At 41.7% G+C, this 27636-nt stretch overlaps 1 protein-coding gene across 1 annotated transcript; it reads left to right on the top strand.

Moving 5' to 3' along the window:
- On the top strand, positions 1 to 27636 carry ZNF318 (zinc finger protein 318). Its single transcript, XM_040611750.1, is given in 11 exon segments — positions 1 to 449; positions 451 to 495; positions 5584 to 5729; positions 10642 to 11275; positions 12343 to 13767; positions 16764 to 16863; positions 17626 to 17912; positions 20790 to 20993; positions 21472 to 21571; positions 22610 to 22728; positions 23172 to 27636. Coding segments are annotated over 11 exon segments (6798 nt in total). The 5' UTR covers positions 1 to 131; the 3' UTR covers positions 26592 to 27636.

The following is a 27636-nucleotide window of genomic DNA, read 5'->3' as shown; positions in this document are numbered from 1 at the left end:
GCGCGCGCAGGGCGGCCGGCGGCGCGCACGCGCGGGGCCTGGGGGGGGGGGGGCAGCCCGGGGGGGGCCGGGTCAGAGGAGCCGGGGCGCCCGCGCAGGCCGCCGCGACCCCCGGGGCCGCCGGCGCCATCATGTACCGCTCCAGCAGCGGCCGCTCCGGCCCCTCGTCCTCGTCTTCGCACCGGCTGAAGGAGGGCAGCTCGTCGGGGTCCCGCGCTTCCCGCTCCGGCACGTCGGGGCCGGGGCCAGGCCGCGGCCGGCCTCCCCCGCCGCCGCCCGCCGCCGGCGCCGCCGCCTCCGCCTCGCCGCCGCGCTCTGCTTCGCCCCGTCCCCCGCCGCGCCGCCACCGTTCCCCGTCGGGCCACCGCGGTGCGTCCCGCCGATCGCCGTCGCCGCACCGCAGCAGAAGGTTGCCATCGCCGCCGGGAGGACCGGGGCCCGGGGGGGCCGCGGGGCCGCCGGGGCAGCGAGCACGGAGATGGCAGCAGCAGCCGGGTAACTACTGCCGTGCGCTGAGGGTCTCGGTGCTGGGCTTGCTTCCTCCCTCGGGGGCTGTCAGGCCGCGGGGGGTCCCCGCTGCCTCCGCGGCCACCAGCGATGGCGGCCCCGACCCCCGCGGCTTGGCGGGGGTGCCTGACCCGGCACCGGCCCCCCTCAGCGGTAGCGCGGGCCCCGGCTGTGCCCCGGGGGCAGCGGGCGGGGGGCAGCGGGGTCCCGCAGGATGGCACCGGCGCCGGGGTCTCCCTGCGCGGAGGGAGAAGCGCCGTTGCCCCCCGTTCCTTAGAGAGCCAAATGGAAACGAAAATAAAAATCATTGATTTCCATTTGAAGTCACGCTTTTCCTTTAATTTCCGTTACATTTTTATTTCTCTCTTATCGGCTAGAGCCATTTTAGATAAGGCTCAGAGATGATGCTATCTTTTGCTAAGGCAAAGGATGTAGCTAGCCGCTTTCCTCCATTTAACACTGGTTTGTGCTATTGTTTATGGGGCGATAACTTTTTTCATAGGACGTTGAAAGAGTGCTTTCAGTTCTTCCTGCTGTCATGGGCATACAATGGGGACTCTGTTACAGATTTATATCTTTGAGAGGTGTTCTGTGATAGGCACTGCTTTGTAGTTGGAGCTGTGCACAAGGTGTTCCAGTCTTCTCATTCAGTCTTGGCAAAATTTGATTTGGGCGTGTGAAACTCTGGTTTGGCATCTGAAGTGATACCTCGGATGCAGACTGCCGTACTAACCAAAGGGTAGAGCCGTACTTTTTTTGTTGTGCGAGTGGCATTTGCTCACTGAGGTTTTCTGTTGTTGCTCCTTCGTGCAATGATTGTCTTGTCTGATAACTGTTAGCTGTAGCGTGTAATGGGTTCACTCTGCATTTGTATTGTGCTGAAAGAAGAGGTTCTGCTGGGATATTTTAGGCTATGGTTCCATGGTCACTCAATCCAGCATGTGTACAATTAAAAAGATCGCTATGCTCACTTTTTTTCCACTTGATCTGCAGTATATTCTGCCCCCTCCCATGTGCTGACACTTTGTGAAGTTGCAGGGTGAGCTGGTTTGAGGAAACGATGTGGCTGAAAGTCAAGCCAACAAAAATACGTTGTCTGCTATGATTCATGTCACGATGGGACCCCAAGAGAGAAGGGGGATTGCCTTTTTGATGGTGGTACAGGGTTTTATTGTATTTCTTTGGAGCTGTAGCCATAGAAATCACAGGTGATGGTAGTGGTATTGGTGCTGTTATTTAAAAGTGAGCTGCCTGAAGGTATGGGAAGATAATGTATTTGACAGTTAAACCAAGCCAGGCTTAGAAGCTTGCCTCTGGCCATTTGTTTTTAGGCTGTATTTTTACTGTTATCTTAGTCCTATAAGTTGTTTGTGGGGTAGCCCTGCAAATTGCTTTGCTGGGGTAAGACCCAGGTTGAAAATAAGTAATTTTTTAAAAGGAGATAATTTTAAATCTGATTCATGTCAGTTTGTATTGTGGCTCGATGGACAGTTGGATGATCACAACTGACAGGATGACAAACTGCGATACAAGAGCAGAACTTTATTAAACTGACTTCACCATCACCCAGTCTGCCATTTCACTGTATCCGTGATAGGCTGTGAACCTGTGCCAGCTGCGACGAAACTTTCAATGCCGAATGTGTTGGTTCTGACCTGGAGAAATTTGAACTAGGAGTTTTTGACTGGAAGCTTCCCATTCCCTCTTTAGGGGTAAAAAAAAAAGTCACCCACTCCCCCACCCCCCCTTTACACAAACATAATTCTTGACAAATGCTGTTTTTCCAGTGTTATTTTGCACCCTCTGTCTCAAGTTACAGTGGTCATCTCAGCAAATTGCTGTGGATTCTTGATGCTTTTCTTGCCTATTCTAATTTCAGAGAAGAATGACTGAAAAATTATTAATCCTAGAAATTAGGCTTTAGCAAGTTAGCTAGTGCTGAATTGCTGATGCAAATAGATTTTTTGTTTATTCTACAAGAATATTACTGCATTTAAGGAAAACATTTCTCTAGGAAGCAGCTTTCACAGTAAGAGGGGCCTTTAACTTGCCTTGTGCTGTCCATTGCATCTGTTAAAGCCCAGTGTAAGTAATTGTTAGATTATATAATGTTCACATTCTTTCCATGGAAGTTTTTGTCCACCAAAAGGTGTTTGGCCAACATTACTTCTTTAAAAGTGATGTTATAAAGTATAAAATGCATATACAGGTTGATTTGACTTTTTAGAAGTACTGTTTGCAAAATTAGCATTCATCAGAAAAAGATAAAAGCTGGGATTATGCTGATGTTTTCCAGACAGTGGAAGTAAGTTTGATCAAAACTAAGCAGAGAGCAGATATGTTGGGTCAGCATGGTCACGTAAAGTTTTAATAAAGTTTTCAGATTTATATGACTTAAGACCCCCTCTCCAGAAGTTTGAGGATACAAAGTGTAGAAATGTAGATAATTACACAGATGTTTTGATAAAGTGGCATTTTGGAGCTGTCACTGGGAGGAGATGAATTCAGACACAAGACTGAGGAAGAGGAAGGCTCTCAAGGAAGGAAGGCTTGGAAGAGGGGATTATATGTGTAAAAGTGGAAGATGTAGGGTATGGAATGAAGACACAGATGGGGTAAGGGCATGGTTTTGCAATGCAGAGAAGTTTTGAGTGCAAGCTCTAAGTTATTGTCCCTACCCTTCATATGAATTGGAGTATGGAAGGAGCAGCCTTAGAGATTTCTTCTTCCCTTTTCTTGATTCTGGAAGTTATTTTCGTTTTGGGTTGTGGGTTTGGAGATGGAATGCATGCGTTCCCAGGTTGTCAGCATTGTTGCCCATTTTCTCATGCATAACTGGGATGCTGACTGCCGGTGGAGCTGTGTATCGGACACTGTAGATACAGGTGGTGGTAGTTTTTTAGTAGCTGGGGAGAACTGTGGAAATTGGAAGAGCATGGAGTGACAGCAAAGGTTTGGGGTGAGTATTGAAAAATGTAATGGAGGAGAGAAGGTCAGGGCTGTACAGTGAGAGATTTTGGTGGACTTGATTTGTTCTTGCAAGGTTGCTGCTTTTACTTGTCCCTGCTGACCTGCATGCTTATTCTTTTTATAGTTTCTCTCAGCTTTTTTGCTGTTTTGTAAGAAAATTGGCTGAAATTAGAGGAATGGAGTGTGTTGGGTCAACAGAGAAAGAAAAAATTAAGAGCTAGTATGCAACCTGTGCAGTAATTTGGCAATGGTAACTGCAGTTCGGGAACCAGAACAGGAAGGGAGGAAAATGCAGTGCAGTGCATAGGTAGGAATGGACTACTGGTGGTATTCAGTGCTCGAAATGAAAAAGCTATTGAAACTGGAATTTCTCAAACTGAAAAAAAATAAAATAAATAAATAGTGAGGTTCAAATACATACCACCATAACTGCTGTCTCTGGGCAATCTGTATGGCAATCCTAGCATCCCAAACTTTCCAAAAGTAAACTATTTCTTTCCTTTGCCCAGAAGTTTGTTCTGAGATGTAATCATCACTTCTCTGTCTCCAGTTCCTGGAGATGATTGTCCTGTATGTGCCCAACTTGCCAGCAGTCTCGATGGCAAGAAGATGCCCTTCAAGTAATAACTTCTTGAGGCAGCCCTTAACAGTCAGTGTTACACTGGTCACAAGTGAACCTTCGAGTGTGTTTGTGTGAGACACGTGCACCTTGTACACATTGTATCTCAGCCGGGCTGTTGCAGGATCATATTGTGCTGTATAACACTGTTGGTCTTAGGAAGTAATTAAAAAGTGTTCTGCTAAGTGCTGGGATTCAGATTAGTGGAGCAAACCAGAAATTAATAATATGTTACCTTAGCACAAGGTTATGTGCACAGTGGATTCTAGTGCAGATTTGTACTGCAAATAATTTTGTTTATGCAAAATTGTGAGGGAATTCTTTTGCTTCCTGTTGAAGATTATGTTGTTCTTTCGGTCACTTGGAAGACTGAGCTGTTTCTGCTGCATCTTCTCAGGGTGGATGCAGACAACATAGTACACCTGCTGCTTGCTACTGCAGTTTTCAGTGGTGAAAGCAACATGCGGTGAATGACTGGTGTGGCAGAACTGAAGCTGGTTTGTTGCTTCCTGTTGAGCAGAATCTAAACCATGTTGGTTTAAAAAAGCAAAACAAGTATCTGTGTCTTCAGGTAGTCTCATCTGTTTCTGGTTTAAAAAAGCAAGTATCTCTGTCTTCAGGTAGTTTCATCTGTTCCTATGGAACCTCCCTTACTTTGATCGTTCCTGTGTTCTAGTGCCATATTCCAGAATGATGTGAGGTGTAACTAGTTAAGCATAACTTACCAGTAATGACATTTTCTGTATTGACTATGCGTCCAAAGGAAGGTCTGTGCAGAGGCAGTTAGCTCAGGCCTTCTCTGCTGTAGTTTTTTCAAAGGCAACATTACATAGCTCTGGTTTAGCTCTACCAATAATAAATAACAATAATGGGAATTCTACTGTAGAAAATGTTTCTATAGTCACTGGCATTTCAAGTATTATTTTGTGCTTATTTGCTGAAAGCAGCATCAGGTGAGGAAAACTGTTAAAAAACATCACTGCTAGAAAAATCGTTGTTTACACTGGTTTATACTTTAGTTCATGTTGTTATTAAAGTTGGAAAGGGCCAGAAATCCAGACACTTTTATTAAGAAATTCCTGGCACTGTTTTATGTGCAATGTTTGTTTAGCTGCTTCTCCTCTACAAAGAAAGGAAGACAGCGGCAAATCTGGGACTTCTTGAACTTCACTCTGTTTTTCCACCTTCTAAAATGGTGCTTTATGAAATGTATTTTTGAGTTGAAAAATTTCCCTTCTAGATAATGTAAATATAGAGCATGTTACTAGCAGCTGGGATGAGAAATAAAAAACAGTCAATAGCCTCCCCTTTCTTTAGTAACTGGAGACAACTGAAATATTTGGAACAATTGTTCTTCTAGTTTGATGTTTTAGTTGATCCATCCACCCCAAGTCTCACATGTTAAGCAGAGCAGAGTCACTTGCCTTTCTGTAGCTGAGATTAAAATTCCCTGATTGATGGGCTTGCACTCTTTCTTTAATTTACAGAGACGTTCACCGAGTCTCCGCTCTGAGTCTTCAGTGGAACAGAGTTTGCGGATTACTGTTGGTAATGACCGGTATTGCATTGGCACACCAGAGCGAAGGAGGCTGCCTGATAGACTGGGCTCACCAATTGATAACCTGAGTGACAGGTATGGTCCTCCGCAGATGGGGATTCAAGTGTGTGAAACAGTAAAAACATGGGAATGGCTGTACTGGGGAACACCAAACATCTAATTAGCCCAGTGAATGCTTAGGGAATGAGGGTAAGAGGGCAAGCGTGTAGTGATGCTTCCCTGGAATACTCCCCCAGCCTCCAGCAAGTTGTGGTGCAGGGGATTCCTGAACAAAAGTCACTGCCTGGGTTCATAGTAACCCTAAACAGATATTTCTTCTCTGATTTTTGTCAGCTGCTTCTAAAACCCATATAAACTAAAAGTGCCTGGAGTATATTGCAAGAGGGAGCTGCTTCATTTGACATTTCACAGCTTCAGCCACTTTCTTCTGTTTCTTATGAACCTGTCTAGTCCTGACTGCAAGGAAGGTGGTTTGTGCGTAGCATAAAGCTTCAACTTCCTCATTTATTGGGAGTAATCTACTTTCCATATTTCTTAGTATAGTCCAGAATAAAGCCTCTAGTGTAAGTCGAAAAAAATGTATTATTTTGACTTTAAAAACCCTGCAGAAGAGAAGTGAATCAGTCAGTCAGTCTCATATGTGATAAAATAAGTGTTAGAATTCTTAGGGTCCCTTGATGTGAGTCAAGAGAGAAACATAATTAGTAAAGACTTATGTTAAAAATACTGCTGTGAACAGTGAAGTATTAGTAGATGTTGTTCAGAAATCTTTGCCTTCAACAGGTATAATCTGGCAAAAGAAGTGAAATTAGAAGGCTGTGTGCAATAAAAATTTTTTATGTCTTGAATTGTGAAGTTAAAGATGGCATAATTCGTGCCTCAGAGCATGTAGTTGCAGTTTCAGGTCAGGGATAAGCATCCAGTACAAAAAAAGTACTCTAACTTCCATTTTTGATGCAAATATCCTCAAGTTTTTTTAAAAAAAAAGAAGAAGAAAGAAAAAAAGAGAGAGAAAAAGAGGGAAGTGAGAAAAATAAGTGAATTTCCTGTCTTTTTCAAATGTAAGGTTAAGTTTCAGCAGGTGCAGAAAACTAAATGAGAGTTTAGTTTTCAGTACTGTCACTTGTACACCTCTGCCTCAGTTCTCCTGGGATCAGTATTTGATTTGTAAATGCCCTGTGCAGTCTGCATTCTTCTGAATGAAATGAGTGCGTATGCCCGGGGAGAGTACAGTGGCTGGAAGGAGCAGGAAATGGTGTGTAAACTGGCACTGCTCTGGCAAATGAAGAATATGTGGGGCAGGGGTATGGGTGCGTCTCCTTGCTTCCTTTCTCCAGTGAGGTTTTATATTTAACCTGTTTTGTGGTTATGATGCGTGGTTAGAAGTAACATAAGGTACAGCGGAGTTTATTTTAAACATAAGAGTGAAAATTACAAAGAACTTTCACTTTTATCTCTGTTACAGGACCCATAGATGTAAAACAAAAAGGTCAGAATAGACTCCTGAGAAGGTATAAAAGTGACAGATGAATCAGAATGAGAGTAAGAGAAAGTGAGACTGTGTAGACGTCAGGTTTTAAGTGGCTTCCCATATATTTATAGCGTAGGTATGCAAGAACTCCATGTGGTTACATTTACTTTTTTTTTTCTTTTTTTTCTTTTTTGTCCACTCTATTTGTGCTGGCTGCACTTGACTGAGTGGTGCCCACTGTCCAGAAGCTTTAAAGTATGTCCTAGTCATCCCTTAGCTATTCCTACATCTTCTACGTACTGCTATGACTTCCAAATTTCTTTACTGTTTAGCCATTTTTCGTTGTTTTTAAGATACTTTGTGTTTGGTTAAGGATATCTTTGATTGTGTATTTTTTCGTCATATTTTTTTTTTCCCACTCTGAGGGGCTGCCCTGCTACTAGGACACTGGCTTTGTATCTGTCAGTTTAAAGTGATAGGGCTTTAAAGTAGCCCTTATTGTGAGTCATCACTTGTTTAATACTGGGCATATCACGTTTTTATTTGGCATGTGGTACGTTCTCATTCTCATTTATAAAAAAAATTCTAAAAAATAGAGTGTTTTCTGAAGATGTCTCTTCAAATTTTGAAGTAATTAGAGAAAATAATTCTGAATTTAGTTATTCTCAGCTATTTTTGCTAACTGCTCAGGGTTTTCAAGCAATCAGTTTTACAAATTATTCTCTGTCATTTCCAGGGCCTTGGGATGGCAGAGAGGTTCATTAGCCTATAAAGGAAATAAAATACCAGAGGATGGAAATCAGGGATGCTTTTGGGTTCTCCTGCAGCCGTGGATTTTCAGGATGCTCCAGGAGTTTTTCTCAGGGTGTATGTCCAGGTGCAGGTCCATCCTAAAACATCTGTAAGAACTTGCCCCAAGTTCTTAGGGCAGCTGGCCTCCTGCACATGTCTAAGTAAGCGTACTGAATGCTGCTGGCCTATGACTTCAAGGTCACCTAAGCAGCTTTAGTCTTCTACTTCAACTGGTCAGTATTGTTTTGTTTTCCAGAATCTCAGTCTATCAAATTGAAGAATATATCTTACCCCTCTCCCTGTGTTCCATCTTCTGCTCTGTCAGTATTTTCAAGATATTCTACTACTGTCTGAGGTGGCATAAGCTCTACAGAGCATCCCACCGATTCTTTCATCTGAGGTTAATCCAAAAGATTAGACCATATCACTGCAGAGACTTGGTCTGTGCTAAGCTGTGCTCTGAAATAGCATTTTTTTTGGCATAATACAAAGAGTGACAGTTGGCTTGAGTATGAACGGCTCATCTGACTTGCTTTTCAAAGGCTGTGTGTTAAGGTGGAGTCCTGTTGGTTGCTGACAGCAGAACACAATTATTTATTTCTGTTTCTATGTATGTGAATAAATATGTTAAAAAATAAAGCTTACTTTAACACTAGTTGTAGTTCTCTGAGGAATCATATCCATGTAGTCTGTGTCTGTTCTCCTGCTCTGAAACTGCACATTCCAGTAATTTGTGGATTCTGTGTTGATGAAGGTATTGGGGTGGTCACGATGGTACCACCTTGTTATCTTCTCTCAGGGATGCAATAGGCTGTAGTGGATGATGCTGGCTGAAAGCACCCAAACCTGTTAAGAGGGACATTTCTCTGTTGGACTATATTTACACAAAACATATTTCAAAGTATCACAGTTTCTGTAAGGCAAGTAATCCTTTTCCTCACACCTATATTTAATCTTTGGGTTTTAAATTTGCATCTTGGCTGTTCAGAGTGTATTTGGAACATCTTTTTACTTGTAAATATAGTAGATTTGCTGTTCCTTTCCTTCTGAAGTATGATTAAATATTCCTTCTGCTTTGTCACTGCAGTCAGAGCATTTGAATTGTAGGTGACACCTGGCAAGCATGCATGCAAATTATTTGCACAAAAATCAGCTGAAGTGTATGGTGAAATACATCTGTTACTTCACCAGGTATGTTCTTGCAGCTTGTATAGGTTTAGCAGGCTCTTGGAAAAGGTGACACTGGGGATAGACATACATTTATGTAGGCTGTGAACAGCAACATTCATGTATGAAATTTAATTTAGCTACTTTGTAGATATTTTTGTGCTTTTGGAGGGGGTGGATGTGTGTAGTTTGCTAGAAACTGGAAAGGTACCACCTAATGCTGTGGGTACTGGTACGTGCCATATTTGCCTTTTAAGATGTGTTGGACTGATAAAGCATCTAATAACATGATATGCCTTGCAGTGATGCAGGTTAGAGATAAAGTGAAGTTTTGTGTTGGTTTTGTTCTTAAATATGCAGGTGGAAACTGAAAATACTGAAGAAAAAGACCTTGTCTATTATGTCTGTCATTCTTCAGTCTGGTGACTTTAAAAACTGGGGCTGTAATTTATCTGCAAATTTTTCTGAAGATGTTATACGGTATGACTTTATTTGCCCCTTCTCAGATTTATGGAGGGACTTTTCTGAGTAGGGAGGAGATGATTTTTGAGGATTCAGGCAATCATACATAGTTTATTTCAAGTCAATGTCTTGGTCACTCAGGAGGGACATTTCTCTAGGTTTTCTGTCCCATTGATTTCACTTGAGGAGCATTTTTCTTCCCGTTCTGGGGGGATCTTGCTAGATTTTTTAAATACCTCTGAGTAGAAACAGCAGCTGGTAATGTTAAAGTGGTTTGGTTTATTTCTGCCTGATCTAAAGAACAGTCCCAGAAATTTTTTTAGGGGTGGGGAAAAAGGCCTTAGTTACAACAGTACTCCTAATTGGAGGTGTGTGTAAGAATCAATCCAGAAGAAGATACTCCAAGAGATCCAGTTTGTTATTTTGGTGGTGTGCCAGTTGCACATCCATTGTGTGTAATAGTGCAGGGGCTGGCATAAAGAAATGATACTATTACATTTACTATCCCTGGTTCATAGGCATCATAAAAAACTGCTGCGTTTTGGGTATAGCAGTTAATGTGATTAGCGTCAGTCCTGTCTACAGATCTGTTGCAACAAAAAATGTTGCTAGAATTTGTGGTCCATCTCCACAGCTGAAGATAAAAAGAGGATCTGGTTGCATTTGCCAGTGTGAGACTGAATTATGCCTTGAATAATTAATATGAAATGTGACCTTGGCATCTTGCTAGGAGAGGTGAGGAAATGGATTGTGGTCTGAAATATGATAGTAATTTTTTTTTAAAAAAAAACGTGTAGTCTTTCTCCTTCACAGAAATAAATCCATCCTATCAATTTTTCAAGGCTCTCCTTCTGAAGTATGAATTGAATTGTTCACGTCGCTCTGTTTGCAGGTGACTTCCTAGGAGGGATGTATAGTACCATTAAAAATAAGTCTCCCTTTCTCCCCTGCCCTTTAAATACATAAAATGTTGCTTCTGTTTAGTGACGGAGATGTTATTCTGAAACTGGTTTGGGAATTTCTTACTCTTGAGTAGGAGTAAGACTTCGTTTACTCTGACTCAAGTACTTACGTTTATTCTACACTTCTACACAGGGATGATATGGCTGATGGTCCAATATTCACCAGAGGCCTCTCATGTCCTCGAGGCCTTGAGAGATACCCGTTGCATGAAGATCAACCTTCAAGTCCCTTCATCATGAGACATGACGAAGACTACCGCAACCGAGATGTTTTCCTTCATCGTTCAGATTATAGTCTGCATTACGGTCGTCGAGAAGAGCTGCCTCGTGGATCTGACAGAGATGGTGACAAACTCAGGAAATCCTCCTACCCCTCGAGGCCAGAAGAGAGGGGACGAGAAATAAAGCGTCCACGGTATGAAAAGGATGAGAAGATGCATGGTGTGAGTGGAGAGCATCAGGGTTTCTCATCAGGAACACGAAACTACCGCAGACGAAGCCGCAGCCACAGTAGAAGCCCGAGCCCATCATACCTGAATGAAGAATTCCGAGAGCTTGACCGTGCAAGGAGGAAAAGAGAAGAAGAGGAGCGTAGTAGAAACTTGAATCATGATGTTTCGGGCAGTGGTTATGTGATCCCTGGCTTGACTAACACACTACAGACTTCTGAGCCTCGGTATACTTACAGGCCTGAGGAAATCCCATCCATGCCCAAAAAATCTATTCTGAAGAAACGAGTGGAGATGGAAGTAGAGTCTCCTGTTCAGGTTTGATCTCTGTTTGTCTATATGTTTCTATTTTCCAAACCAGTCACTTCATGATACAGAATGTTAGTTTGATTTCTGAAATAGAAAAGCCAAATCTTCGCCTTTTCCTGTCTTTGAGAGGACAGGTATCTTTTTGCAGGCCTATAAAAGTCAGGATTGCATTAGGAACTTTAAGTGGTGAAGGCATTTAATCAAGAATCATATATATTTATAAAATCTGAGGCAGAATAAAATGCCCTTGTTGAAATTCAGCCCAGGATGCTGAGATCTGGGCCAGCTTTTATAGAAAAGCTGACCCTTTTTGTACCACAGGCAGTCAGGACATTGATTGACGCTTTCTGCCTGTCACTGTGCCTCTTTTCATAGACTGAGAGAACTGCCTAGTGCATCCTCAGTACCTCTGGCTGAAGACATCTTCAAGTTTCCGTATTTTTTTCCCTTGGGGCTGTAGGCTGGGATCAACCCTACTTAATTTATACTGAAGCTATACTACCAATTGAGTCTCAAAATCAGAGCAATGGAAAGATAAGCAGTTGCAACCACTGTGAAAATTGACTTTTCTCATGTTTTAGTGCATCACTTTTGATCTGTCTGTAGTACTGATCAGTGTTGGTTTGACAGAAACATGTTTATCTCAGGAGGTGCTCCAATACTGAGAATCCCATTCTATACCTATTATTGGAAATGCTATTTAACATGGCATTAGTGATGCGTCTCTGAAGAAGTGACTGGGAATAACCCCAGTGCAGTTGTCTGTGATTAAACACAAAGTGTAGCCAAAATTATGTTACGGAGTTTCAGGTTTTACATTTGCAGAAAGTTGATGAAATATAATTGTGATTTTGTGTGTTTTTGAGATCAGCCCTCATTGCTGGACATGAGGTTCCAGAATCATTAGGCAATTTGTTTTGTAATCTTCTGCGTTCTTTTTCAACTTAGTGTCTTTTCTAACTCTTTTCTTCAGCTGTGAACTCAAGGAGAAATTAACACGTTCCTTTGTTTGTTCTGTGAGGTGCACAGTCACCTCAGAAGGTGCTGTAGTAAATATTAACTTCTCTTTCTTTCAGCCTGAGGGCTTTTCAAGCAGTCCAGCTCCCAGCAAGGATCTTCCTCTTCTTTCTAGTCATTCATCTTTGCCCCAGAGCAACGACACAGCTCCTTTTGCCTCTGAAGTGGAGAACTTTCTCAAACGGTTTAACAAAGACTCTGTTGTGGAGTCCGCAAACAAGGAGTTGCGTGACGGTTTATATGAGTGGAGCCCACTTTCTGGGGCTCCCAAAGATGCTTTCACATTTGAAGAGAAGTTTGGAAGCTTCTTAAGTCACAAGGAAAAGGTAGAACCCAAGTCAGAGCCTGCTGATCGCCATACTGACTTCCTGCTGCCTCATGAGAGGGCCAGTCAGGATGGCAGCGGTTTCTCCCGAATTCTGGGCATGATGGCTGATTCTGTCAGTGCTCAGGAGAAGAGGCGGCGTAGTTTCCCTGACATTGAGGATGAAGAGAAATTTCTTTATGGTGATGAGGATGAAGACACCAAAACTGAATCTCTCACCATTCAGAAGCCCCCAGTGAGTTGTGGCAACGAGATAATAAGCCAGAAAGTGAGCCCACCTCCTTCTCCTGCTCCAGCTGTCAAGCTGGATCCGTTAGAAGAGCCTAATGCTGAGTATGCGAAGATCCACGACTTACTCAAAACCATTGGGCTTGACATTGGTGTTGCTGAAATTGGAAAACTGGCTGTTCGTACCCAGGAACGCCTTCATGGCAAAAAGTTGGCATCTCGTTCTCCTGATCGTCGCTCTTCAGATCCTCGCAGACTGGACCCTTGGGACTTGCGTCGCAGTCGGAGCGATACCCGATCTCCAGAGTCAGGCCAGCAGCGCTCAGCATCACCTCCGGTCTCTTTCCAGCAGCCTAAAGATGCATCCTCTCTTCAGAAATCAGAATATACTAAGAGCAAGCCGGTGGGACAGGATATACCTCCATGTGCACCAGAACAGCCCCTTCCTTCTGTGTCTCTCATTCCCTCAGTTCCACCAGCTCCTGCTAGTTTGCCACCTACACCTACTTCTGTTTCCCAATACCAAATTCCCAACTATTCCCAGTTTACTGCCACTCAGATGCCCCAAAACTATCCACCTCCCACAATGGCTCCTCCAGGGTATGATGCATATGGGCACTATATGGCATATGCAGCCCCTGGCTGGACCATGTACCCCACAGCCCAGCAGCCTAATCCTACACTGCCAGAAGCTCATGGTCTTCTTACTATGGCCATGTCAGCGAACCCCACGCGTCCCAACCTCCGGGTGATTGAGACAGTGTCTATGGGAAAGGATGTCCCTGATTTAAAAAGAGATGGTTCTGTGCTTGTTCATGTCCCTACCACTCCTGCTCATTCCAAAGTGCCCCTTCGTCTGTCTTCAAACCCTTTCAAAAATACCACAGAGAAGATGTCGGACGAAAAAAATCGAGCAGCTCAGAAGCAGAAGGTATGTTATCTGTTCTGATATATCAAATTATGTTGGACTGCTTGATTGCTGGGGTAGAAGCTTTTCCTCTCCAGGTGTGCTGCCTTTTTTTCCTGAGTGGCTCCAGTTTAAAAGCAGTTGGACTACATTTGCTTTTTTTAAAGGTGCCTGGGCATTTGTATTACTCTGTGACAATTGTAAAAAGCATGTTTAAAATCCCCCAAAGCTGTATGCCCCTAGATTATGGCTGAACAGATGAAATCAAGCACACTGTTGAAGTTTGTGGGGCCAGCCAAAATTTTACAGAAAAAATACATGGTGGCCATAGCTTGGCTTTATTCTGCTGAGCTCTAGATACTGAAATACTTGGAGATACCTAAATACAGAAATAACTGAAGGAATTGGTATAAAAAAGGTGGAGCTGGGCCTTTTTCAGTGATGTCCAGTGGCAGGACAAGAGGCAATGGGCACAAACTGAAACACGGGAGGCTCCATCTGAACACAGTACATGGTACAGTAATACCGTGGTTATACATACATTAAACATTATTAAGTACATGCTAAAGGATGTCATGATTGACAGTTGCGTGCTATTTTCCCTCTACATTTGTATTATCTTATAAGAATCACAGAATCAGAAGAACTTTAGGGAAACTGTTCTTTGTTTGGTGCATTTGACACCAGTTTTGTTTGTGGGGTGTTAAATGTTTTCCTCTTCCAGTTACTTTGGTTTCTATGATAATTAGAGAGTAGTGGGGAAGAACGTGTTTCAAAATAGGAAACTAGTTATGTAACTGTCAGAGGACTGGAAAATTCCTGAAAGTTGCTTGGGTTTTCAAACTGGTGTCCATTCTATCTTTGTTGTTAAAATAAAAGCATAGAACCATAGAATGATTTGGGGTGGAAGGGACCTTTAAAGGTAATCTAGTTCCAACCCCCCTGCCCTGGGCAGGGACATTGTTCACCAGACCAGGTTGCTCAGAGCCCCATCCAACCTGGCTGTGAACACTGCCAGGGGTGGGGCATCCTCAGTTTCTCTCGGCAGCCTGTTCCAGTGGCTCACCACCCTCATAAAAAATTTCTTACTTGTGTCTAATTTGAATCTACCCTCATTTAGTTTAACCCTTGTTGCCCTTTGTCTTGTTGGTACAGGCCTTGGTAAAAAGTCTCTCTCCATCTTTCTTATAAGCAGCCTTTATATATTGAAAGACTGCGATAAGGTCTCCCCAGAGCCTTCTCTTCTCCAGGCTGAGCAACCCCAACTCTTTCAGCTTTTCTTCAAAGGAGAAGTGTCCTAGCCCCCTAATAATTTTCATGACCCCGAGAAGTCCGTGTCTTTCTTCTGCTGGTGGCCCCAGAGCTGGAGGCAGTACTCCAGGTGGGGTCTCATGAGAAAAAAGTAGAGGCAGAGAATCGCCTCCCTCAACCTACTGGCCATGTTTTTTGTGCGGCCCAGGATACAATTTGCTTTCCGAGCTGCAAGCACACATTGCTGGCTCATATCTAATTTTTCATCTACATATGCATATCTGCATTAAAGACATTCTTTCAGTGTAGCTGTGCTAATGGTGCATTGTGTTGGTAGATCTGCAAGTAGAAAGGCAGCACATGGTAGAGGCTGGAAGCTTTTTGCCTGCTTAGTTACATCACGTTCTTCAGAACAAATCAGGCTGTGGAAAGATGGACCACTGACTCCAAGAGAAGCTCAAAAGAAGTCACTTTAAATTTTCAGATTGCTTGCATAAAGTGCTACATCAACAGATAAGTGAGCTTCCACTGCTTGCAGGAATAATAATTTACTTCATCTGACACAGCTGAAATTTTGTTGTTAATGAAACTTGGCACTTCTGGAAGAGCTCTGTTGGCTGGAGGTGGGTGGTTTTCTCCTGCCATGACATACCCTGGTAGCTCACCTGTGCATCTTGGCCGAAGTTCTAGGGCTTTGTCTGCAATACAGGTGTCTTTGGTTCAGTCTTAGTCCACTCTTTTTTTGCTGGGATGACTTGGAGTATAAAATCTTGCATCTTCCATTTGATGCCCCTATGCTGGCAGAAAACCCAGAATGAGAGAATGGTGATTTGGTGATTAAAAAAATCAAACAAAAAACACCAAAGATTTGTGGCACTTAAGACATGGTCTGTGTTGGTGGAACTCCTGTCAGGGCTTAGTCCAGGCAGGGTCGAGGAATCCTGCCAACATTTACTTTGCCGTAGTAGTAGTGATTCTCTAGGGAAGGCAAGGCCTTGGGTCAGTTGTTTGTTCAAGGGAGGAGTCAGTAGTAAGCTTTAAGAGCATTGTGAAGGTAAGTAAAATTGGGATTTGTCTCTTGAAAAATGAAGCTGGGAAGGAAATGGAAAGAACTTTTCAGGTTTCATTTTAGCATATCGCCTGGTTTCCTTCTGTGAGAATCAGTGAAAACCCATGAAAAGTGGATTTGTGAGCTCGTCATGCCACAGTGTACCTTATTGAGCAAGAAACAAACTTAATCCAGGTGTATAATGTCAGACAGTTACACCTGAAAGTTATTTTTAGTGATACAGTTACTATCAGATTGAAGCAGAAGCCTAAATAACAGCTGAAATTGGCCAGAGTCAAAGCAGGAGGTGAGGTGAAGGGCTTGAAGTCTTTTGTCACTGATGGAACATGCTAACTTTAGAGTTACAGCATGAGTTTTGAAGAGCCATTTAGCATTGGTCTCGCTTACCCCTGTAGAAGACAGTCAGCTGAGCCTAAGTGCCTTGGGAAACGGCCAATAAACAAAGCGGTTCTGGGGAATACACTGGCCAAAAGAAAAAAAAAAATGCCTTCATATAGGGTTGAAGTGTGAGCACATGATACAGTTATCTGCACATGCAGAGGAAGAGGTGTATTTGTTGTGTTAAAATACTCAAGAACATTTTGAGAATAATAAGCAGTGTTCTGTGACTGGCAAAGCAAAGTCTTGCTGTTATTCTTGTAAGACTGATTAACTTGTGTTGGGAAGAGGAGAAAATCCAGTCCTCTCGCAACCTTTTCAGGTGATAGAAGAGAGAGAAAAACTGAAGAATGAGCGAGAAGCACGGCAGAAGAAGCTTTACTATCTCAAGACTGAACTGGACAGGCTTCGTAAACAGCAAGGTACAATGCATCCCCCACCCCCTATTTTTTTCCCCCACTGGGATGTGTCACAAGTCCTAGTACCTTCTAGGAGAATTGAAAACCAAAAGGATAATAGTCTGTAGTTTAATATTTTCATACTCCAGGCAATGCAGAACTCTTGAGAAAGCTGTGACCTAATTACTATATTAAAATTAATTATATTAGAATTTGGCTGTTACCCTGAAGCAAACAGTTGCTCTTGCATCTTTGGCAGCTTGGTAAGTTAAATGAATCACACTTTATGCATTTTAGTGCTTCTTTAGAAGTGAGAAATAGTAACTGAAGACATGTCATTGTGCCTTTCAGTTTTTCCTGAATCTTATTTGATCAAGAAGTCCTCTCTAGACAGAGCTAACTTTTATTATTTTTAGAATTTTTTTTTGGTCCAAGTCAGTAAATATTAATTTCTCTCACTTTTGGAAAATTATACTTTCAGGTTAGAATGTATTGATAAACTTTTGCTTATTTGGTCACGCAGGAAAATAGAGGTTATTAAACTGATTCCCTCTCTTGAGGATTACAGTGCCTCTGTTAGGGCGGTATGTTAAGGCAACCCTTATAGAGGTGGGTTGTGCAGATTTAGTGATGCTGTACCTGTCAGTCAGTTCCATCTTTATAACTTCCTAGTCAAGATTTGTAATACTTTGATTAGTATTCTACTTGTTGCTGGAATAGTTGTACAGATCTTAAGATAATTTTCCTGTTGCATTTCCATCTCTTCTGTTTCCTTGATTGGCTCAGGAGAGATGTTGAGGAAAAAACGTCGTGAGAAGGATGGACACAAAGACCCCTTGTTGGTTGAGGTGAACAGACTACAAGAGAATATTATGAAGGAGATTTCAGAGCTGCATAAAGAATCTGATGCCGCTGACAAGAAGCAGTCTGAGCTTGACAAAGTAGCACAAATCCTGGGGATTAACATATTTGAAAAACCGCGAAAACCATCTGTGGAAACCAAAGATTCCTTGGAAAAGAACAGCAAGTCAGAAAATGCAAAAGGTCTGGAGAAAACATCTTCCTCCAACAAGGTAAAGTCTTCTGGTTTGTGTGCTAATGATTTTCCCACTGAGAGAAGAGGGCATTGGGGAGACAGCCGCTCCCAGCATTTACTAGAGGATCATTTGATGTCATTTGTTATCACATCTCATGTGCTGGTTTTGATGATACATTCAGGTGAGAGTCAATGCATCAGTGTTTATAATTTCCCTCAGGGTTTGTGCAGTTCAGTACCACTTAACTGGTTTTGATCTTGGTTCTGCTGAGGTGTTGGTTGGATTGAGCGGTATCATGAGTGTTTCGAGCTCTTTGGTCTCAATACCAGGAGGACAGACTTTTTTACTCTACAACATTTTGGCTTGGCCTGTCAACATTGGCATTTGCCAAACATTTGGCAAGGCCTGTTTGTAGCAGCTCTCTGCAAGTTTGGAGCATGTTGATCTTCTCACTGTGTGATAGTATTAACAAATCACAAGACTTATATATGATTGTCAGCTTAACATGATTATTATGTACATACTATGTATTCTCTCTCAAGAAATGTCAGTATGCATCAGTATGGTCTCTCTAACATGGTCTGTGCTACTGAGCACTGGGTATATCAAAACAGGCTTACCACATTCTAGAAGATAGTTTTCACTTTAGAAATAGTGTATGATAGTAACATCTGAAAGGTTATACAGGTATCAGGAGATAATTATCCTGCTTTTCAGATGTTTATTCAGGTACATAACAGAAATAGCTGATGGGAGATGGTAGATGTTTTTTGTGTAGACGTTACTGTATATTTTTTGAGAGGAAAATGTAGTAAGGTAAGAGGTATTTCTACAAGGTCACTCAAATCTGTGTATCCTGTAAACTTCTTATGCTTCATCCTGGTCTGGTTCAGAGAAATCATCAGATGTCTTTCATTTTAAGGCTTGCTTTTGTGTTTTGTTTTTGTTGTTTTTCAAAACATTACTGATGTTTAGTATCCACTTACTTTTACAAATCATTTGCTTTAGTTAGCACATCGTAAAACTAAAGCAGGCAACAATGTCCGTTAAATCTTACATTGCATTAAGTTGTATTGCTTCCTTTTCTTGAGATATGGCATATATGAATATATTTTTCATTATTTTAACTTCCATTGTTTGTATTGTCTGAACCCATAATGACTTGATCCCCTTTTCATAGTTCCTTATTTTAGCATGGGAAATGCTGAGTTCTAGCCAGGAACATTTTAATGTTTTCAGATATCTGTAGGCACATAGGACGCTGCCTTTAGTCTCTTAAGATTCACATTGTAATTCTGATTGTTGACTTTTTTTAATGAAAAGAAAGATGGTACAGGCCTTTTGACACTGAGATCGGTTGACTCTGCCAATGTAACGGCAAAAATGTATGCCTTTCTGCTTATTTGCAAGCTACCTTGCTGTCCCTTGCTGCTGAACATGTCTGTGTGTTGTAGGTGAAACTGGCCTTGTACTAAACAGACAGATCGTCCCCTTCTGGGCTCTAAATAGCAGCAAATTATAAAAGCATCTTTGAGCTGGGGTTAAGCACAAACTGGGGTTCTTAGCTGTCACCTATCTATATGAGAAGCATTGTCTTTTTAAAGTTCTCATTGAGATGGTATTGGGTGGGTGGATGTCTGTAAATAACATGAACAATGACACTTAGACATCGTGAACCTTGTTTCACGCGCTTCCTGCAGATCATAAGTTGATCTTTTCATTGTTTAAGAAAATGTCAGTTTTGCTGTGTTCTTGCAGACAGAATATATGCAAATATTCACTGGGTCACTTCCTACTTGGCTACCAAGAACTAGATTGTATCGGGATATGGCTATCTGTGGGGTGCATAGGGGCCTGGGTGTCTCTGCATTGTTTGATTTACAGTGTATGTTTTGTGGGGTGGTGTTAACAAGAGAGAATCTATCCTTGTTTGTCAAAAGAAATTTCAAGTAAGGCAGATGTTATTTAACAATTTTGAATCTGCTTAAGTAAATTTATTCAACATTGATAGTGAATAACTTGGAAATTAATGCAACCAACTCCGGTCTGCTAAGTTAACTTGCTTTTCTTTCCAGACTGCCATGCAGATTAGAAATGATAACACAATGGACATTCAGCTATTGAAAATGTAACTCAAACCTCAAAATACATCTAGTATTATCATAAGCTAAATTAGCCAGCCTCATGATCTATTTCAGAGATTGTTTGGTTTACTACTCTGCAGTGTTTAGTATTAAATTTGGGTAGAGTCCTGAAATGTCTGTGTATCACTGTATGGCGTCTTTCTGTACAAATCAATGTACGTGCAAATATTACATGCTTAAATGACAGGATGCTTCACCTGATATACTTAGGTAATTAACAAAACACCATGTTTCTATTATTGCTAAGCAACGAGTCTTCTGGAGCATTCAGGAACTCTCAAATAATCTGATAAAGCTGATTGAGTTAAATTACTTTTAGTCAACTAATTCTTACTTCCTTTTTCATTCTGCTTTCATCCAAGCTACTTTTACAGTAACTTTTAAATGATTCTAGAGGAGCCATTTTAGGTCTTGTGGGCATTATTTGGCTAGCATGGTAAACTGGAACTATTCAGATCTTTATATGAAACCATAAAGTGGGAAGGGTGCATGCCATAGGGAATTTGTTCATTTGGTTCCTTGATTATCTACAACCATCCAGCCATTACATCTGGGAGCCTTATTGGAAGCGCTTCACTGCGGCCACGCAGCGTCTTAGTCGGCAATACCAGCTCTCTGAAACAGTGGAATTAGCCTGGGCGCTGAAAAGCAGGTGATATATTTTTTTTTTTTGGTGTGTGTGGCTTCTGCTAGAGGCAGGTTCTGAGTTATAGAGCATTATGTCTGCCCTGCTTTGTCTTAGAGAAGTGTTTCCTTTTGTTTAATTTAGGAATCAAAAACTGCTAATGAAAAATCCAGAGGTAGAAGCCCGAAGCCAGCAGAATCCTCTTCACAGTCCTCCAAACATCCTTTCCAGTTGGCCAATATTTATGAATATTATGATGCAGGGAACCACTGGTGCAAAGACTGCAATACCATCTGCGGGACCATGTTTGACTTTTTCACACACATGCATAATAAGAAACACAGACAGGTATGTTGCAGGCTTCCTTCACTAAGTGCATTTCATATTGCTATAAATATTAACACTAAAACATACATCACAGAACATTTTACAAGAGAACCTGAAGTAATAATGAACCCAAGAAGTTGCTTACCAAATTCTTTTTCCCTAATGTTGGACTTGAGCAGTTTGTACAGCTACCGGTGTGTTCCGACCAGTGTAAATGGGGCCTGTGTTCAGTTCGCTCAGGAACTAGCATTTGATATTTGTGTTTCTTATTTTTCCTGTTCTTTGCTATCATTCACATTTTACCCTTTTCACAGGTTATTTTCTCATTATAAATTGCAAAATGGGAGGGGAAAGAGAGGAAAACATAGGTCCTATAATTGTTTGCACGTTGATTTTAATGTTCAGTGTTCTGAGAGGATGTTAAAAAGGAAAAAGACAAGTGTACTTGCCTTGCTGGTGTAATATATGAGCCTGTATACCTCTGTCACTGTGCAAATAGACCCTGGATCCTTACAACAGACCTTGGGCTTCGAAGACCCAGAGTGAGACCAAACAAGACTCCATAAAACGCATCGATAAGATAACTGTTCCTGCCAAAGGTATGTTAGGTTTTTTTTAACTTGGGTATCATCTCCCTTTGCCCTCCAGCAGGTTCCAGTTGCTCAGAGGAAGGAATTTCAAAAATTTAACCATGTTATAGAAGTACATATAGATACTGTATTGTTAGATGAAAGGCAAATTATTTAGTTTCCTGGTTGTTCTTGTGGAAGAGGTCATGAAGCAAGAGTGTAGGAAAACATAGCATGGTTCGTTCTCTTCTTTTTACAGTTTAATTTTTTATTTTGAATACCAGGTGACTTTTTCTTTCTCCGGTGTAGTTCTGAAGTGATTTTTGCTAGCTTACTAGAATTCCAGACATGACCGCAAGAGCTTTTGCTGCGTTTGGGCATATCTTGTGCAGTACTCCACACCGTCTTGCAACAGACTCTTCAATTCAATAATTTTTTAGTAGAGATGTCCCTGAGAAATCACTGATGTGTACTTGGTAGAGTGGATACAGAGAATCTGAGAAAGTCTTATGGAAGGGGCTGTGAGTGATTTGAAATTTAATACAAGATTTAAAATCTGAATGTCTAAGTAGTCCTGCCAGTGATCAGTCTCAATTTATTAATCTGTTGCATACTTCCAGTAGTGCATACTAAAGGAGAATCTGCAGTGTGTTAGATAACTGCAGCTGTTTCTGTAGGCACAAGGATGCAAGTCAGGCTAACTTCAATGAAAATACTTCTGTTCTTTTTATAAACCAGGTGTTCAGTATTTGAGTAGACTATACTACAAAGATGGAAAATAAATTAAGACTGTAGGAAACGTTAACCTACTTGAATAGAGAGTAGCCTTAATATGATGGAGGACACTAAATTTTTTGAATCACAGTAATCAAGCTTCATCTCTTCACATATTTGTTTCTGGTAGCGGTTGTTCCCATACTGTAAGCATAAGGAGAGCAGCATTAACTGTTCCAAAAGGAACATTGCTGGAGGTTTTGCTGTTGTTCTTTGATATATTTATCTGGCTCTGTTAAGAGCTTGGTATTTATTAAGATTTGTTTCTCTGATCATTTTCTTTGGCCTTTTCAGGCTCTGAGTTTCTCATTCCCATCACTGGATATTATTGCCAGCTCTGTCATGAATTTTTTGGAGATCAAATCTCAGCAGAGCAGCATGTGAAAAGTCATCCCCACAATGAGAAATATAAGGTTGGTAACTGGTGTACCAGGAGTGAGTCATTCCTTGTGTTAGCTTCTCTTTGTTCTGTCTTCCTTTCCTGAAGAATGACATTTGACTCCTTGGAGTATATGTATGTGATTATCTTCACTACATTCTGTGGAACTCAATAAGCAAAACTTCCCACTACATAGAGATTAATCTTTCATCTGCATGAGGTTAAAACAGTGTTTAAGTCCCAGTGTTGATTTTCAAACTTTTCTGTAAAGTGATAGCACTGGTGCAAGCCACCACTCAATTCACATTAAATTACAGAATGAGGAGTTTGTAGCATCTCAGTTTCTTGGAAGGAAGTAGTTCTCTGCTCTCTTAGTGTTGGGATGGCACTTAATGAACAGGTCAAAACTGTTACAGAGCAGAATTTGTTTATTTTTTGTGGAAACAGTGACTAAAATTGGGTCATTTATTTCCACAGAAATACATAGATGAAAACCCACTTTATGAAGAGAGGAGAAATCTAGACCGTCAAGCTGGTTTGGCTGTAGTTCTGGAAACGGAGCGCAGGCGGCAGAGTGAACTGAAACGGAAACTAGTTGAGAAACAGAAAGAAGAGAAGGATGAGAAGAAACCAAAAATAATAAAGAAAGAGGAAACAAAGAGCATACCAGAGCTTGGAGAAGGGACTAGTGAAACTCAAAGCAAAATAGACTCTTCTGGGCGAAAAATGGGTATCAAGCTTAAGCTGAAGAAGGAAGAGAAGAAGGAGGAGAAAAAAGAAGAAAAGAAAGAAGAATCTAAAAAGGAATCACCAAGCCAGACTTCCTTTGGGAAATTCAGCTGGAAAAAGACTGAGAGAGAGGATAAAACCCCAGGAGGAGCTATTGCAAAGGAAGAGGGTACAGAAGGAAACAAAGAGGAGAACAAGTGTCAGTCTGGGAAACCCCATGTCAAGCCCATTGAAATCAAACTGTCTGGGAAAACTGTTATTCCGCACACTAGCCCATGGACACCAGTTGTTTCCACATCAACACCAGCAAAAATTCTACCCAATCTCCCAGTCCCCACAATGATTTTCAGGAAGTCTACTACTGCAACAGTTAGCAAACCAGCACCTTTGAACACCTTTTTATCCATAAAATCCTCTGGTGCTACCACCAAACCACTGCCTGTGGTAAAAGAAACCAATGCAGATCTTCTTCTGCCTCCGGATATCATCTCAAAAGCTTTTGGAGGAGAAGAGGTAATTTTAAAAGGGGCAGAGGAAGATTTGAAAGGAGCAGAGAAAAGTGAGTCTTCTCAGACTTCTGATATACCACCTCCACCCCCTCCTCCACCAGCAGTCCAGCAGGCAGCTGTCATCCCTGCAGATGAAGTAGCTCCAGGTGTGTCTGAAAGTGAACAGACAATGCTGGCAATGCCTGTGAGACCCCCTCCACCACCACCACCTTCAACTGCTTTCAGTGAACAGGCAAAAAAGGTAGAGAAACGAAACTCTTGCTTGGCCACAGCCAATGCTAAAGATCTCTATGATATTTTCTACAGTAGTGGTGGAAAGGGTTCGGCTGACAGCAAGCTTGCATGTTCTGCACTTCCAAATGGAGAAAACTCTACCCTAACAAAACCTGCAGACTTATCTGCAAATCCTAGAATGAATAACAGCTCATCCTCCTTGAAAGAGGATTCTCAAAATGTAGCTACTGAACTTAGCCACATCCACTCAGCTGAAAGAAGCTCAGAACTGGAGAAAACTGATATTCAGGAGACTTTCATACTTCATACTGAGATGAGCCCTGACATTGAAAATGGTATTCAGAAAGAAATAGGTCAAAAAATTCAGACTTCTCTTTCAACAGGTATTTGGACTAAATTGAAAGAAGATTCCTCACAGGGTAATAATCAGGTAACAGGGAGTTGGGTTCTTGGTGAGAATCAGGCTGAAATGAACAAGAAACCACTTCAGCCTCAGCTACTGGAAGTGTCAGAAATGTCGGTCACAGAACTGCCAGAAACAAAAACTGCTTCTGGTATCCAGATACCTGCAGAAATTGAACTTGTGGATATAGGAGGTAGAGAGCGGGTAGGCAGTCAGGAATTCTGTGATCTACAGAAAAGTGAGGTCCAAGAGGAAGCTGGACAGGAAGATGCAAATATAACTGTGGTTACTAACACAAATGTTACCGGTACCTTGGAGAAAGGTACAGAGATGAAAGACTGGGAAGTAAAAGCAGTAAAGCCTGAGCTTAGCTTACACCCAAAGACTTTATTACCTGAAACACAGAATGAAATTAAACATTTGGGAAATTCCCATTCGGTAGAGGAAAACTTAAGTGGTAAGTGTAGAACTCAGTCAGAAACTGGTAGTCCAGACTTGATCTGTGATTCTCAAAACAGTTCAAAAGAAAAAGCTTTAGTAGCAGGAATGACGGAGGAGAATTCTATTGATGCCTCCTTAAAAGATTTAAAACTGAAAAACGTAGCTTTGGAACTGTCTCAACCAGGAGTCCTTGGTGAAGTTCCCCGTATTTCAGAAACCCAGAATAAGATTTCAGAATTGACAAGAAGTTCTGGGGACACTTCCAGAACTAGTAATGGAGAAAGCCAGGTCATCACAGCCCATTCTTGTTCTGAAAGTGGTTGGGATCTATCAAATACTCCAAATGTAGAAATAAAGACTGGTTCTAATGAAGTTAGTGCTTCAGAATTGACAGAGGTATGGCCAGACATGTGTCTCACCAACACAGAAGCTAGAAGTAGCATATTAGAAGCTCCAGAAAAAGGCCATGCAGTATTAGAAAACCAAACCCAAAGGCAGGAAGTTGCATGGTTAGTCAATGCCTGCACTGCAAACATTGTTGAACTCAGATCCAGTGTAGAATTAGTAGTTGAAGTTGAAAAAAAGTCATTAGGACACACTGGATCTGATGCAACATTAGATAATGTTTTTATCAAGAGAGAAGCAAAAGAAGTAGGGACTGGAGGCTTTTCAAGGGCTCGCTCCGATCTTGTCCAAGAGTCAGTAGCTGCTTTATCAGCAGACTTCCATAGGGAGCATCTCTCAGAAGCAGCTGTCCCTTCCCCAGAAACAAAGCATGAGGTCGTAAGAACCTCTGCAGCCAATAACTTTCATCTGAATACCACTCACTCAGGCTTGAACACTGAGCAATCTGAAAGTCTCTCTGCAAATATTTGTATGGATAACAAGAAAGTTCCTTCAACATCAGAAGATGTGAAACACAGTGAGACTCCCACCCACAAAGCAGAGCTCGGGTTCAAAAGCACTGATTTCAGTTCAGGAGACAGTAAGATGAAACATGAATGCTTCAGCATCCTTACAGCAGAACTTTTAAATGAGAATACAGAAGAAGTCTCAAAACTAGGAACTGTTGCATCCATGCAGCTGGAGTCCAGTAAACTTAAGAAGCTGGGCATTGGAAAAACAGTGGAGGAAGCAGAGATTACTGATTTTGCTGCATTAACTTCTGGTAGTCGGGAAGATAAATTTTGCACGCGGATTTCTCGAACGGCTACGACGCAGCTTGGATTTCAGCCCTCAAATAGTGACACTACAGAAGTGGTCATGCCAGTTCTAGAAATGCAGGGCATTTCTCCCGTGTCTGAGATCCTTCTGCAAGTGGAGCAGAGCAAAGGTGGTGCTGTTGAAATGCTGTCACTGAGTTGTGACGGAGGCAGCACAGAAAGTCAGGCTTCTGGGTGCATGGAAACTTTCCTTCCTGGGCTCAATGAAATACAGGGAAAGGAGGGTGGCTCAGGAGGCAAGGGAGCATGCACCATCCAGAGCAAGAAGACTGAGCAAACAGAAACTGCTGACAGTAGTTTGGAAGCTACAACAAATTCAGGAATCGCTGAAAGCTTAGCAGAAAGCCCAGTGGGTTGAAGTGAACCCAGCCAGTCCCAATATTTGAGGAGCCAGAGCTGGGATTATGTATAGGTTTTTTGTTTGGTTTTTTTTTTTTGTTCCAGTTGAGGGTTTTGGGTGTATTTTGCATCCTGTGGTAGGCCTTGACTAAAGTGAGACTTACATCATCTGAAACCAGACACATACTTTATTCTGTACATAATTAATCGTGTAAAATGTTTTTTCATGTGAATTTTTTTGCCAATTTCTTTTCTACACTCTGCTATTAAAATGGAATCTCTCATTTATAATGCGTGCGTCTTTGTTGTTTATTTTGGGGGCTTTTATTCTTTGACCATTCTTGGATTATTTCCAGCTCACCCTGTTTGTGTCAGTAGCACCATGAGTAGCCCAGCCACTGGGACAAGCTCAAGAACAGCAATATAGAACTTGAGGAAATGGAGACTTGCGGAAGAGCTAAAACTGAAAATTTCTTTAAACTGTAATGCATGGTTTTGTTTACTTTCATTGTTTGAAATGCAAGAATGTGATTAGAGTTGATTTTGTTTGTTTGTTTATCTGTCTCTGTGATTTGTAATTACTGTTGTATTACACCTGTACTTAAGCTGTTTCATTGTATTGTATAAGCACATGTATGGATGCCACATCACTAAGCAAGGCGAGAAAATCTGTCCGACTGGCTTTTGGAGAAGAAGACTAATCGGTAAGGCTCTGTGGCCTGACACCTGGACCAGACATATTGAGGTCACTTACATGATTTGAAATGGGCTTTCTTTCATTGTATTGTGATCCAGTAACTATTTGTGTTAAATCATTTAGCAGCTGACCAGCTCTGAAGAAGCAGAAGATCAGAACCCTGGTGTCAGGAATTGGACTCGCTTCATGTGATACAGACACATGCATGCCTACCCTGAATGGTCCTTGACCTATCAAAAGCTCTAGTGTGATGGTTCTCATTTGTATAGCTTGTTAAAGACTAAAGTATTAAATGTGTTTGCTTGGATAAATATAACATTTTTATTTGTAAATTGTTTAAAAAATAAACTTACGATGTTCAACAAGA

This window comes from Falco naumanni, chromosome 12 (assembly GCF_017639655.2).
Source record: "Falco naumanni isolate bFalNau1 chromosome 12, bFalNau1.pat, whole genome shotgun sequence".
In the NCBI taxonomy this organism is placed as follows: Eukaryota; Metazoa; Chordata; class Aves; order Falconiformes; family Falconidae; genus Falco; species Falco naumanni.
This window is presented reverse-complemented; position numbering and strand designations above follow the sequence as displayed.